Source organism: Eretmochelys imbricata, chromosome 9 (assembly GCF_965152235.1).
Source record: "Eretmochelys imbricata isolate rEreImb1 chromosome 9, rEreImb1.hap1, whole genome shotgun sequence".
NCBI lineage: Eukaryota > Metazoa > Chordata > Testudines > Cheloniidae > Eretmochelys > Eretmochelys imbricata.
This window is the reverse complement of record NC_135580.1, coordinates 49135181-49150707: the sequence shown is the minus strand read 5'-3', so window position 1 is coordinate 49150707 and position 15527 is coordinate 49135181. Positions and strand designations below refer to the sequence as shown.

The window sequence follows — 15527 nt, the reverse complement described above, 5'->3', positions numbered from 1 at the left end:
TAACAGAAATAATTTCAGAGATTTTGAATTTTAAACAATTGGGATGAAATCCTGGCCCTATTAAGTCAATAAAAAAGTTTTGCCCTGGACTTCAACAGGACCAAGATTTTACCCACTATCATTTAAACCAGTGGTATGTGTACCCCATGGGTTACGCAGAGGTCTTCCAGACGGTACATCAACTTAGCTAGATATTTGCCTAGTTGTATAATAGGCTACATAAATACTTATACTTTAAAATTTCTATTAGTCCTGAAGTTCCTTTCTGCCATCAAGCTACTTTTAAACAATTCACACAGTTTATTAAAAAACATACATGCCTCTTCTCCTGACTTACCTCTCTCCAGCTCCTTATCATCATCACATGAACAGACTGAAAAAGAGAAACAAAAAGGTCAGAAAGGGAGATATTCCTTTATGGGCAGTTGTTCATGAGTAACAATCTATGGATTCCCACACATACATTGTAGTGTCCCAGTGATACACAGAGGCTGCAACTACTCTTCAGAGACTGGAGACGTCGCTCCAAACAGGAGAATTTCCTACCAGCTATTATATAGCAAGTTCATAGTTTCCAAAAAGTTCCTACAAGACTCTGCTTAAGCCTGACCTACATTTTGAAAGAATGGAGGACACCAAGCACAAGGATGTACCTTATTGTTCCATATGTTGGGATTCAGCCTCTCTTATTTTTCACCTGTTCCATTCACTCTAGTTCTTCTTGTAGATAGGGACTTGTTAATTTCTGCATATTTCATTTGACATTTTACCCACTATACATTTACTCTGAAGTAGCACTCAACAGGGACTGTAATCCTGGGTGCTACTTCACCACATGCCTGGGCTAAAACCAGACTGGATTCAGGAAACTTAAAATAAACAACACTGGAGTTACTGCCTACAAAACCTCCCCATTTTACAGCCCCATGTCCTAAAGCTTCATCAGAGATAAGACTGCAGCACTTAGGACCTCACAGCTCCACTGAAATCTTTCAGGAATCTCCCTTGCAGAACACTTCTTTCACTAGAATCACTAAAGCCACCTTACTCTTGAAAGTGCATACATTTCCTGAGAGCTGTCCGCATTTACCTTAGTGCCAAGATAGAAGATTTGACCACCACAGCTGCTGATGGACTGGTAACAGGCTCTCTCCCCAACCAGGGCCTGGGAAAAACATAAGATTTACTCCAGCACAAGCTGCTTTTATTTTTATTTTCAGTAAACATACATGACATATGTGGCTGTAACTAAACCCTGATGACATTTAGCAATGAAGAAATAAAACAAGAGTTGGGGAGGACACAGCAGTTTGTCCAGTCATGCTATTCACACGAAGTGGAGCTGGAGACCTAGCAACCCAATCCCTTTCACAGATACTCACTCATACGTCACTGGAAAAGTCACTCAGTGCAGGGAACACTGTCTCACACTCATGTGTCAGTGATGACAATTACTGTATTCACAAGGCACCATCAGAAAGAAAAATCTCATGAGAAATGGCAATTCAGAGTAATTCCAGTCTTATTTCACAACAAAAAGCATTTCTGCTCAGGTTATCTGGTTAAGGCCAGAGAGAAAGAGGGAGGAAAAAGAGAAGATAATAAAACACAGAAGGATGAAATCTTCAATACGAGAGTGCCCTGAGCATCAGCCAGGATGTTGGTTAAATATGGACTACAAGGGAAAAATATCCCCTACCAAATCACCATCCTCACTTCCTCCATCGCCTGGGTTTGTCTAGACATATCCAAATCTGGCACAACCCTGCTTAGCATATGAGACCTGGTGAGATTATAACCAAAGATGATATGACTGCAGTCTCTGCATAACAGCAGCTGGAAAAAAAACCTGGTAATTTACCATAGCAAAACTGGTTGAGTGTTGCCTCTACAAACGTTAATGGTGATTAGAGTCTCAACACAAACAACATTAACAACAAGGGGGAAGGAATGCAAGGCAAAATCGGGAAAACAGGTTAAAGAATATTTAGTTTAGTTAGATGTATTCAAGTCAGCAGAGCTTGATGATATTCATCCTAGGGTACTTAAGTAACTATCTGAAGCAACCTTGGAACTGTTAGCAATTATCTTTGAGAACTCATGAAGGACGGGCGAGGTCCCAGAAGACTAGAGAAGGGCAAACATAGTACCTTTCTTTAAAAAGGAGAACAAAGAGGACCTGGGGAATTAAGGACTAGCCAGCCTAACTTTGATAACTAGAAAGATATTTGAACAAATTATTAAAACAATCAATCAATTTGTAAGCACCTAGAGATAAAGAATAGCCAGCATAGATTTGTCAAGAACAAATCATGACAAACCAACCTAATTTCCTTCCTTCTCCCACTGGCCTAGTGGAGAGGGAAGAAGCAGTAGTGTGAGAGATCAAGATATTTCACATCAATCCATCATGACAGTCTCATAAGCAAGCTAGTGAAATGTGGTCTAGATCAGTGCTACTCAAAGTGGTGGTCTGTGGACCGGTGCCAGTCTGCGAGCCATCGGCTGCCGGTCTGCGCACACATTGGAAAAAAAATTGCCGGTCCCCCACATCAGATAGCTTGAGAAGCACTGGTCTAGATGAAATTACTATAAGGTGAGTGCACAAATGGTTGAAAGACAGTAGTCCAAAAGTAGTTATCAATCGTTTGCTTTCAAACTGGGGAGCCTTATCTAGTGAGGTCCTGCAGGGCTCAGTCCTATTCAGTATTTTCATTAATGACTTGGATAATGGAATGGAAAATATGCTTATAGAAGTTTGCAGATAAAACCAAGCTGGGAGAGGTTGCAAGCAATTTGTAGGACAGAACCAGAATTCAAAATGACCTCGACAAACTGGAGAATTGGTCTGAATTCAACAAGATCAAATTCGATGAAGTACAAAATACTTCACTTAGGAAGGAAAAAAAATCAAATGCCCAACTACAAAATGGGAAATAACTGGTTAGGTGATCACACTGCTGAAAAGGATCTGGGGTTTTTAGTGGATCACAAATTGAGTACGAGTCAACAATGTGATGCAGCTGCAAAAAAGGCTAATATTCAGGGGTGTATTAACAGGACTGTTGTATATAAGACATGGGAGATGATTGTTCTGCTCTACTTGGCATTGGTGAGGTCTCAATTGGAGCACTGTGTCCAATTCTGGCTGCCACACTTCAGGAAAGATTTGAATAAACTGGAGAGAGTCCAAAGGAGAGCAACAAAAATGATGAAAGGTTTAGAAAATATGATCTATGTGGAAAGGTTAAAAAACTGGGCATGTTTAGTCTTCAGAAAAGACGACTGAGGGAGGACCTGATAATAGTCTTCAAATATGGGCCATTACAAAGAAGACTGATCAATGTACACTGAATGTAGGACAAGAAGTAATGGGCTTAATAAGCAGAAAGAGATTTAGGTTAGATATTCGGAGAAAAAAATTTAACTATAAGGTTAGTTAAGCTCTGGAACAGGCTTCCAAGGGAGATTGCAGAATCTCCATCATTGAAGGTTTTCAAAACAGGTCAGACAAACACACACTTGTCAAGGATGGTCTAGGTTTAACTGGTCCTTCCTCAACACAGAGGGCTGAATTTAATGCCTTCTCAAGGTCTCTTCCAACGCTACATTTTTGAGTCTGTATTCCCACTTCTGGGATGCGACCCACCCCAGCACCACTGAGCTTCAGCAGCTTTCTGAAAAACACCATCCAATGAGACCATACAAGAACCCTCTTGCAGCACTCTGTATTGGGACCTGCCATTATAAGAGGCCAGGGGGCCCCAATAACTTCAGTTTCTTCCACTCAGAATTTTAGGAGAGGAACGCTGAGAAAAAGGGGAAAAATGTGGCCTTTGCAATAGTCACTCTACCTGCCCAATCTTGAAGAACCAGCTGCTACAGTCACCATTATATTTTTCTTTGAAGAGGGTTCTGAGGCTCAGTGGGACGATGGTGCATCCTATAAGCGTGAATGTGAGGAGGCAACACTTCAAGAATTCTCACTAAATCAACAATAAACAAGCTTTTTAAAAAAGGAGTACTTGTGGCACCTTAGACTAACAAATTTATTTGAGCATAAGCTTTTGTGAGCTACAACTCACTTCATCAGAGCTGTAGCTCACGAAAGCTTATGCTCAAATAAATTTGTTAGTCTCTAAGGTGCCACAAGTCCTCCTTTTCTTTTTGCGGATACAGACTAACACTGCTGCTACTCTGAAACCAAGCTTTTTAAAAAGGCTCTTTAAAAAGGTTTTAGGCAATCCTAAACTTCCCTGTTTAAAAAAAGCAAATTTCAAAGAGTGTTATCAATCAACAAGTAAAACACTAGCAGGCTACAAAGTTCATAGGTCTTTACCAATGCTTGGCTGACATTGCCTCCTGTGGCCAGTGATTTGAAGTGACTACTGTTATATACTAGCTGCACCTCCGAAATCTCTATAGTCTCCAGCTCCTCCTGCGTCTGGCGATCTATCATATGCAGCTTCTCCACACTGTCCAGAAGCACTACTGTGCGTGAGTTTATCCACTGGAAAGAAGGCATATGTCAAACTTCAGCAACATTTCATGCATAACTATCAGGACAATATACTACAAAAACACCCTAGAGCACTAATATCGTAAGCTATTGGTAGCCGGCAGCATACAGAAGTTATTATTCTGGGTGTTTGGGGTAAGGCTGAAGTTTAGAATCTAACTACTTTACAGGACAAAAGTGTAACTACAAGGAAGGTGACAACCAGAAAACTTTCTCTGGAGCACCCAGTTATGAGAAACTTCCTCACGGAGTTTAATTTCTTGTACTGTAGGTCTTTAGTCAAAGGAACAATTTTTGCTCTTAAAGCATAATATATACCTGGCACATCTATATTGCCTTCCTCCCTGAAATCCTTACTCACATTCTTGTTACTGTTGTTCTTCAAGATGTGCTGCTCGTATCCGTTCCAATTAGGTATGCGTGTGTCGCGTGCAAAGTCAATAAAGTTTTTCCCCTAGAGCAGAAGGGGGCAAACTACGGCCCGCAGGACCCTTCCCTCTGGCCCACAAGCTTCTGCCAGGGAGCAGGATCAGGACAGGCTTGCAGAGAAGCCAGCCCAATTCCCCTGCAGCGTGGTGAGTGGGGCGGAAGCTAGCCCCTGTCCCCTCCCCTTCTGCTCTCTTCCCTCCCCGCCTCTCTTGCGGTCACAGTTCCCCCAGCACCTGGGCAGTGTGGCTGCAGCTCCGGCCGGGTGGCACAGCTATAGCACTGCCAGACCTGCTGCTCCAGGGGGCGCAACAGAGGGAGGTCGGGGTGGGGAGGCGAGGAGCAGGGGGAGTTGCGGAGGGGGATGGGGACGGTCAAGGGGGCCTGAGTCCTGCTGCCAGGGACAGGGGTAGAGCAAGCCAGGGCCCCCCTCCACCTCCAGCATGCTTGACCCCCGTCCCCAGCAGCCAAGCCCAGACAGGGAGTGAGCCCTGCCCGACTGCCAGGGAGAGCAGCCAAACGAGGAGGGGAAATGCACAGGGAAAGGACTGAGCACCCTTTTCCCCCACCCCACAGGTAATGTGGGGTGGGGAGAGCAGGGAGGGTTGGATAGGGGATGGGGGGCCCCACGGGGGCAGTCAGGGGACAGAGCAGGGGTGTTTGGATAGGTTGCAGGAGTCCCAGGGGGGCAGTCAGGGGTAGGGAGCAGGGGGGGTTGGGTGGGGGCGGGGGCCAGGTCACACCTCGCTGTTTTGGGAGGCATAGCCTCCCCCAGCCTTCCCTACCTGGCCCGCCATACAATTTCTGTACCCGCTGTGGCTCTAGGGTCAAAAAGTTTGCCCACCCCTGCCCTAGAGGCATCTATCGGTTCAGCTGTGGAGCCCCCTGGAGTGATGTCTCTCTGGTGCTCAATATATGACCCTGCCGACCCAGCGCCTCCTCAGATCCTTCTTGCCGTTTACTCTGACAGAGGGAAAGGTGGGTGGATTTGGAATGGATATGAACACCACATCTCAAAGAACAATTACGAGAAAGTGAGTAACTGCTTTTTCAAGCGATTGCTCATATCGAATCCAATTAGATGACTCCTAATCCTTACCTAGGCGGTGGGGTTGGAATTATGGAATTGCTGATTGGAGTACCACTCTGCCAAAAGCTGCATCATTGCTGGCATAATGATAGGTGAATGTATGCACTGAAGACCAAGTTGCTGCCCTGTAGATTTCCTGTTTCAGGACCTGGGCCAGGAATGCTGCCGAAAAGGCCTGTGCCCTTGGGGAGTATGTTGTAAGTGCCAGGGCTCGTATCTTGGCCAGCTCATAGCACGTGCAGATTCAAGACATGATCCAGGAAGAAATTCTTTGAGATGAGACCAGGAGCCCTTTCATATGGTATGCCACAGCTACGAACTGATTTGACTTCCTGAATGGCATAGTGCACTCCATGAAGAAGGCTAGTGCTTGCTGAACATCCAGAGTGCACATCCTCTGCTCGTGGCTACTGGCATGAAGCTTAGGATAAAAAAAACAGGCAGGAATGTGTCTTGGCTAGTATGGAAATGTGACACGACCTTAGGAAAAAAGGCCAGGTGAGGTCTGAGTTGCACCTTATCCTCGTGGAAAACCATATAAGGTAGGTCAGAGGTAAGGGCCTTTAACTCAGACACCCTCCTTGCTGATGTAATGGTGACCAGGAAGGCTACCTTCCATGACAGATAGAGAAGGAAGCAAGTCCCCAGTGGTTCAAATGGGGGCCCCATTAGTTTGGAGAGGATCAACTTAAGGTCCCACGCAGGAACAGGCTGTCTAATCTGGGGATGTACCTGTTCTAGACCTTTGAGGAACCAGCCAACCATGGGGCTGGGAGAGACGGAACATTCAGACGCTCCCGGGTGGAAAGCCAAGATAGCAGCGAGGTGTACTTTTATGGATGACGTAGCCAGACCTTGCTGTTTCAGGTTCAGAAAGTACTCTAGGATGAGAGGTATACACACTGAAGTGGGGGTGTATGACACTGGTCACACCAGCAAGTAAACCTTTTCCACTTTGCCAGATATGTGGCCCTAGTGGGGTTCTTCCTGCTGCTGAGTAAGACCTCCCTTACCTGTTCCGAGCACAGAAGCCCCCGAGGTTCAGCCATGAAGCTTCCAGGCCGTGAGGTGGAGGGACTGGAGGTTGGGGTGACTAAGACGACCGGGGTCCTGGGTGATCAGATTGGGGAGGAGTGGCAACATGATCAGGGCATCCACCAACAGCTCCAGGAGCGTGGTGTACCAGTGTTGTCGAGGCCACGCTGATGCCACCAGAATTATCTCCGCACCGTCCCTGCGGACCTTGAATAGGACCTTGTGCAAGAGGGATCGGGGAAAGGCATAGAGCAGGAGGCTTCCACAGGATAGCAGCAATGTATCCGTGATTGAGCCTGGGGCTGTGTTTCTGGAAGGAGCAGAAAACTTTCTTTTGTTCCAGGTAGCGAATAGATCGACCTGGGGAAACCCCTACCTTTGGAAGATGGAGTTTATGACATCCAGCTGGATGGACGACTCATGATTGGGGAAGGATCTGCTGAGGTGGTCCACCAGTGCGTTCTGAACTCCGGGTAGATAGGATGCTTCTAGGTGAATGGAGTGGGTTATGCAAAACTCCCATAGCCGGAGGGCTTCCCAACATAGGGGAGAGGAATGGGCTCCATCCTGCTTGTTGATGTAAAATATGGCAGTAGTGTTGTCCATTAGAACTGTCATGCACTGGCTTTGTAGTCAGGCCTGAAAGGTTTGGCATGCTAGTCGCACCACCCTCAGCTCCTTGATATTGATATGGAGAGAGCGAGCTTGTGCTGCGACCATAGGCCCTGTGTTTGGAGGTCTCCCAAATGTGCCCCCCATCCCAGAGCTGACGCAGCCGTTACCAGGTCAGTTGGGAGCTGTTGAAGGGGACTCCTTCGTCCACTCTCTGAGGTTGAGCCACCATAGGAGGGACTTCTAGTACTTGCTCTGGCACCGTGATCACTGAGATCAGGCTGTCACGCCCCGGGTGATGCACCAAAGCAAGCCATGCCTGGAGTGGCCTGAGCCTCAGTCTGGCATGCCAGATCACGTAAGTGCAGGCTGCCATGTGGCCGAGGAGAGTCAGACATCCCCTTGCTGTAGTGGTCAGGTACTGCCTGAGGCCTTAAATAATGTCTGTCATGGATTGGAATCGGGACTCCGGCAAAAGTGCTTTTGCCTAAAACGAGTCCAACACTGCCCCAGTGAACTCTATTCTTTGGATTGGTGACAAGGTTGACTTGCTCACGTTGAGGCGGAGACCCAGTCTCTCAAAAGTGGAGCTGACTAATTGGAATTGAGACTCCACCTGCTCCTTGGTGAGCCCCCTGAGCGGCCAGTTTTCAAGGTAGGGGTATACCTGCACTGTGTCCTTCGGAGGAAGGCTGCTATGACCGACATGCACTTGGTGAACACCTGGGGGGTCTCTTGACAGGCCGAAGGGGAGGACCATGAACTGATAATGTTTGTGGTCGACCACAAACTGTAGGAATCATCTGTCTGCAGGCCGAATAGCTATGTGAAAGTACGCGTCTGTCATGTCAAGGGTGGCACCAGTCTCCCAGATACAGAAGGGATAAATTGTACTCAGGGAGACCATGCGGAACTTCAACTTCGCCATGAACCCGCTGATCTAGAATGGGTATGAGACCCCGCCTTGACCTTGGTGAATTAGGAAGTATTGGGAATAGAATCCCTTGCCCCTGAGTTCCTAAGGAACCTCCTCCTCTGCTTCTATGGCGAGGAGTGCCCGCACCTCCTAGATAAGGAGTTGCTCATGAAAGGGACAGGAAAGGGGGGGTGGGAGGGAGGGTGGGCAGGAGCAGAACTGGAGAGAATATCCCACTTCCACCGTACGGAGGAACCAGTTGTCCGAAGTTATTTGGGACCAAGCACAGTAGAAGTGGGACAGACAATTCAAGAAAGAATGGAAAGGATCTGGAATCGTGGCTGGTGCGCCATCCTCGAGCATACCTTCAAAAGGCCTGCTTGGAGCCCGACGATGGTTTGGTTGGGCTCTGGCCCTGCCCAGGCATGGGGTGGGAAGGCTTGTGCCTGCCATTCCTGCCCCTTCTCCTATAGAAGTCCTGCCTTGGCCTAGAAGGATAGGAGTGTTGCTGCTGTTGCTGTCACTTAAAATGTTTATGCTGGGTTGCTGGGGTGTGCACACTCAAGGATTTCAGAGTAGACTGGGAGTCTTTTAGGCTATGTAGCCTATCTGCTCCGCAAACAGGTCTGCCCCATCAAAAGGCAGGTCCAGCAGGATCTGTTGAATCTTGGGTGGAAGCCCCAAGGACTGCAGCCATGAGCTACACCTCATGGAGATTCTAGAGGACAAGGTACGCGCTGCCGAGTCCGCAGCGTCCAGTGATGCCTGTAAAGGAGATCCGTGCCACTGCCTTGTCCTCTTCAAAGATAGCTTCAAACTCCTCCCACGACTCTGCTGGCACCAGTTCCTTAAATTTCAGCATCAAGTTCCAGTAGTTAAAGCTGCGTCTACTCAGGATTGCCTGCTGGTTGGCAATCCTGAGTTGCAAGCTCCCCATGGAGTACACATTGCGCCCGAACAAATCCAGGCGCTTGGCGCCCTTTGACTTGGGCGCTGAGGCTTGATGTACCTGCCTCTCCTCCTCATTTACTGCAAATGAGCAGGACTGTGGGTGTGTGAAGAGGTATTCATACCCCTTAGAAGGGACTAAATACTTTCTCTCCACACCCTTCACGGTTGGAGGGATGGAAGCCGGGCTCTGCCAAATAGTCTTTGTGTTGGCCTAGATAGTTTTGATAAGGGGTAGAGCCACTCTTGATGGGGCCTTCCGTGGCCAAGATGTCAACCTTAGGGTCCTCTGACTCTACCACCTCCTTGGCCTGCAAACACAATCCATTCCACCCTGCGCAGGCGGTCCTGGTGGGCACAGCTGTCAATGGGGTGACAGCCCCAAGGTGGGAGTGCCCACAACTGCCTCGTACGGGGGAGGATGACAAGGCTAATGGGGGAACACGGTCCTCCTGACCCTCTTGGTCCCCAGGGGCCTCTGGCCCCGCCTCTATTTCAGGGCCAACCACCCCTGGATCTGGCTCAGGAACGGGGATCAGTTCCAGGGGCAGTAGTGCAGCCGGTACCTCCTCAGCACCCCGGGGTGGGGCGACTGGCCAAAGCCTCCAGCACCCTTGGTTCAGACACCACCAAACTGGAACCCTTGGATTGGGTGCCCTGGGCCTGGTGGTACGCCCACGGGGTCCAAAATGGCCATTGCGCTGGTCCCTGCCACTGCGCAGGCCATAGACCTGCACCCACACCAGGCCTTCCACACGCTGACCTGTGCCGGTCCTGCTCAGAGTATCTAGACCTCGCCTCCAAGTCTGAAGACGGGGACCAGGATGGCAGTGCCGAGAGTGGCTGGGCTGGGGAACAGTGCGGCGACCGGGGTCTGCCTAGGGACACGGACTGGTGTCGAGACGACCAGTGCCAGGAGCAGGATCGGCACCGGGACCCAGAGCGGTATTTTGCCTCCGCCGACAGTGCTGAAGGACTAAGCATCACCGGTTTGCCTCGAGACGTTGCCACACGTTGTGGCACCGCAGGCTTGACTCGAAGGACCAAGACCATGGTGCCGTCATGGCAATCAAGTCCCTCGCAGCCTCAAAGGTGTCTAGCAATTCCACCCCCTCAATCACCCGGCTCATGGAGGAGTCCAACAGCACCAGACTCTACCATCCTCCTTACAGGGCCGAAATCAACGGTGCCCGCTCCAAAGTTTTTGGCAATGGGTGCTCCTCCCCGGTACATGCCCCATTTGCTGGCTCCAAAGGGATGGGTCCCGGAGTCAGAGATCCACTTCTCCCCTGCTTCCGGTGCCACTCCTGCACTGGGGAATGGGATTGGTGCTGGGCCATTCCCACTGGTTTCAGCGCCGGGGAGCAGCGGTGCCATGGGTCTCTTCCAGAGTCCTTCTGCAGTGCTGCTTCTGCCACTGCCACAGGGGCACTGTGCACCGATGAGCTATGTGCAGGGTCTTGTGGCACAATGTAATTTGTGGACTGAGCACTGCCTCCATAAGAAGTGCTTGAGGCAAAAGTCCTGCTCCTTTTGTGTTCTGGGGTGAAACCTTTTAAAAATCCTTCACTTGTCCGCATAGTGCGCTTCCCGCAAACACTTTAAACAAGTGTCATGGGGGTCACCCGTTGGCATGGGCTCGTTGCAGGTCTTGCAGGGTTTGAACCCCTGGGACTTAGGCATACCCAAGTCCCCAAGGGGAGAACGCGGTCAGGTTGGAGGCGAAATGCCCACTCCCAACAGCTATCTGTTGTAACTACTTAAACTAAACTCAACTAGGCTAGAGAACTCTAAAACTATACTAAACTGAAAAGCTAGGGAAAAACAAGGAGAGCTTGCTAAGCAAGTCACCACAGTTCCAATGACCATCACTAGCGGTAAGAAGGAACTGAGGAGGTGTCAGGTCGGCAGAGTCATATATTGAGCACCATGGCGGTGCCGCTCTAGGGAGCTCCACAGCCGACTCAACAGGTGCTGCTAGGAGAAAAACTTTCTGTCCACTGTGCACATGGCATGCACACACCTAATTGGAACTGATATAAGCAAGCACTCGAAGAATACAAAATTATTCTCAATCCCCTGAGTAAGATAAGGGACCAAAAGTCTTATTAGCATTAGTAAAAGGAACACAATAAACCCCACCAAAGCTAGGAATTGAATTCAAGAGTCCTTCATCCCATTTCCTATTAAAATTTATACATTAGGCCATACTGCCAAACGGAAAAGGCTTTTCTGTTTGCTTTCAGAGTGCATCTATTTTTCAAGAAATTTCACTTGCTAGATTAGAGATTTAAAAGTGCCAACAAACATAATTGGTTCACTGTGGCATTTCTTTAGATCATCGTTATATCCTTAGCGCTCTTTAAAATGCGTTTTTAGGGTTTGCATGTAAATTTATGTGTTAACATCTTGTCTTCCTGTTTGATGTTTAACAAAATATATGCACAACGGAAACCAATGTTAGAGCTTCCCGGCACCTTTGGAGCCATTACTTAGTATTTTTTTTTTTTTAATAAGGACTTAGAATCTGACCAGTAAAATTTGGCCCCATGCTTAAAAAGCCTTCATTCATACACTTTGTTCACCAGGGACATGCATTCTTTAGTTTGCACACTGTACAGCTTTGGACAGCCTAGTTTCTTCACCCCATAGCCACTACTTAACCATTTTTTAAACATGGGATTCTATTAAAAAGCTACAACAAATAAATTAATTTCAGTTCATAAATTCCAGATCCAAATAGCCAATTTGCATGCACAAAGAGAGGGCTATGTTTGTTAGAATAAGTTTGTAGAGTGAAATTACAGCACCCTGAAGCTGAGGGATGTTGACATGCATTTAAAAATACAGCAGGCTATTATCTCCATCTGAACACAAAGGAAAAAACGTTACTGGATCAATACTTACAGAAAAATTGATCAGGTCATAGTGCAGATGAAGTTGCTTTTGCTTAGTAACATGTATTGCACCTGAGTCATCTCTCTTCACCTGATGGAATTAGACAAGACAAACACACAAACTTAGTGCTTTCTTGAACCCAAAACCTGCCATGAGAGAACAAATTTTCTTCCACTGAGGAAGGAAGCCCAGTTCCAGGGTCTTCAGATTTTCTCCAGTATCAGTGTTCTAGATGTGTCTGTTAACAGCACCATCACTGAGGCGGCTTCCTAAAATGGCCTTAAAATGGGGCATAAATTCCTTTTCTCACTAGAAGTCACTGATTTTTCAGAGTCTAACATCACAAAGTGTTAGTTTATGTCCTTTGTATTTCTAATGTATTTTGTTTAATTACTTTTCATATATTTTAATAGGAAATATCCAAATCTGGGCTCTGGCCAAAATTTGGCCATGGCAATCCAACATTCCTTTGTGGGCTGACTGATCTATTTTAAAAAAAATTTATCTATACAAATATTGGTAGATTTTGATGTTTGGTAGATCCAGGGTGCAATGGGTTTGTTTTGATTTAGGGTCTTTTTAGCTATCATCTATCATAACTAGAAACTGGTCCAACAATACATATTACCTCACCCACCTTGTGTCTCTAATATCCTGGAACCAACTAAGCTACAACAAGAAAAGGAGTACTTGTGGCACCTTAGAGACTAACCAATTTATTTTAGCATGAGCTTTCGTGAGCTACAGCTCACTTCATCAGATACATACCGTGGAAACTGCAGCAGACTTTATATATACACAGAGAATATGAAACAATACCTCCTCCCACCCCACTGTCCTGCTACAACACTGCAAATAATTAGGATTGGCAGAGCTTTTTGGGTGGTTTTATTTTATTTTTTTCCAGACAAGGTTGATGTTTATTTAAGCTTTTTTATTTTTAATCAACTTAAATGTCCACAGTTGCACAAAATTATGTGTTTTAACAACAACACACAAACAAACAAAACAAAGAACAAACACATTGACAACATCACATCAAATATACAAAGAAAATATCCTTAAATCAAACTCTAATAAGTTCGCAAGCACCATTTTTCTTACTTTGCATATCTGTAAGTTTCAATGATCATTAAAGGAAATATTTCTTCATGCGTTTGTGTATGCACAGTGAAATAGACATCTACTAATAATTACTGATAAAAATCTAAGCCTGTCAAGACCTGTCATAAGTGAAAGTTTGAATGCCAACAGCTGCCAATGGAGAAAGTTCATGCATTGTGAGAACATAAGCCTTTTCCAACAGGACCTATACTTTCTGGTCAGATTTTATTCACACCACAACCTTAACTCTGCCCTCACAGGAATCCCAGGTTTCCAAACTAGTACACTACATATCTGCAATATTAGTGCTGGGAGAGGGTAGTACAAAAAGGAATAGGTGGGTGAACAGAGTTATGGCTGAAGTGCATGGCTTGTGGAATACAGCTGTGATTCTCGAAGTTATTTGACCATGCACCCCTTTTTTGTGTCTAATATTTTATACCACCCCACCACACAAGTGTATATGCCAATAAAAACAAAACATGCAACTCAATATTAAAAACAATAAAACATTGATTCAAAAAGAGCCAACAATCCATTGTAATAAAAGCAAAAGCAAAACTGATTGTGATCCATGCTTACAATTAAAAGTGCACACCATTTCATAGCAAACAGATTAACATACAGACGGCAACAACTTTGTATAATGCTATGCAAGCTTAACAGAAATCTGTCAAAATGCACAGTGCCATATGAGGACCTGATATGTCAGGGAGAATCAGCTTTGCTGGTTATTCATTGCTGTGGGTAAAATGTGAGCAGAATTTTTTTTCCCCCTAAAGCTTACGTCCCGTCCCGTCCCCCCACCCCCGAATACATTCTGCAGTTTGAGAACCTTTGGCATACAATAAAGTGTGCGCCTAGAAGTGAAGGAATAGACGGAATGTACTGTACTGTAAATTAGCTTATCTTTATTCCCTTGTTGTTGTGGTTGTGTGTTTGTGTAACAACCCCAACTCCTTCACAAGGAAGTTTTTGTTGTATTAATTTAAAAAACAGTCTGGTTTTTAGAAGATGGACACCTCTACAGACCATCTTAGAGAGAGGGTAAGAACAATGTATGTGAAGAGCCAGTTACCCATCGAGCCCATCATTTCTCACCATGCCTCTCACAGTATAATATTTCACAATGAAAAGAAGGGGGCTAACCCCTTGTGGGAGGGCTCTTGCTGAGGGGTTGAGTAGCTCTCCAGTATTATCAACGTAAGTCGACGTCTAGAGTTTCAATATTAAGCGGATTTTGATTTATCCAAGCACAAAACATAGGGTTTGCAGCAACAAAGACTGAAATAAGGCTTCTTTGCACGTGGAGAGTTCAAAATATAGCTGTGAAGAATTTAACAATCTGTCTTTAAATAATAAGCAGTCACCTCAGGGCTTAAATAAATATCAGTGAAAAATTTCTGCCCTCAGAAGCTATTTTTCAGCAAGATAAAGTATAAGGACAGTGGCATAAAATTAAAGAACTTTTTACATTGTAGCTAATTTAAATGGCCACTACTGCAAATTGAACATTATACAAGGTGTAAATGTATCAACTATTTGCCTCAAAAATAATTGACTATACAGTATATTGTTTGAAACAGTATTTGCATTATGATAGCACGTACAGACTTCAAACAGGAACCCCAATGTTCTAGGTGTTGCAGTAGCACATAGTAAGAAACTACATAGGTTACTATGTAACCTAGCCTTCAGAGGTTACAATCTAAATAAAAACAAAAGAGAGAGAGAGAGAATGAATTACCTTAGTTATATACCCATGGAAAACTAAAGCCCAAAGAGCTCAGTGACTTGCTCTAGATCTTACAGGAAATCTTCACAGAGACGGACACTGAATCTCATCTTCCAAGTCACAGTCCAGTATATTACCCGTAATCATAAGACCATCCTTCCTCTTGAAAATACACCGTAAGTTGTTTACAAGCAACTCGCTCTCTGATCATATTGCTACTGTAGAAACTTCATGCCCTGACACA

The 15527-nt window shown here is 45.9% G+C and overlaps 1 protein-coding gene across 3 annotated transcripts in view; it reads right to left on the bottom strand.

Moving 5' to 3' along the window:
- VPS8 (VPS8 subunit of CORVET complex) overlaps positions 1 to 15527 on the bottom strand; it is a 229822-nt gene that overhangs the window by 156182 nt on the left and 58113 nt on the right. For all 3 annotated transcript variants that reach the window (XM_077825651.1, XM_077825653.1, XM_077825652.1), the window contains exons 13-16: positions 12454 to 12534; positions 4340 to 4510; positions 1091 to 1165; positions 338 to 373 (exon numbers count right to left, since the gene is read on the bottom strand). In XM_077825651.1, coding sequence (XP_077681777.1) covers positions 338 to 373; positions 1091 to 1165; positions 4340 to 4510; positions 12454 to 12534 — 363 coding nt within the window. The remainder of the gene's footprint in view (positions 1 to 337; positions 374 to 1090; positions 1166 to 4339; positions 4511 to 12453; positions 12535 to 15527) is intronic.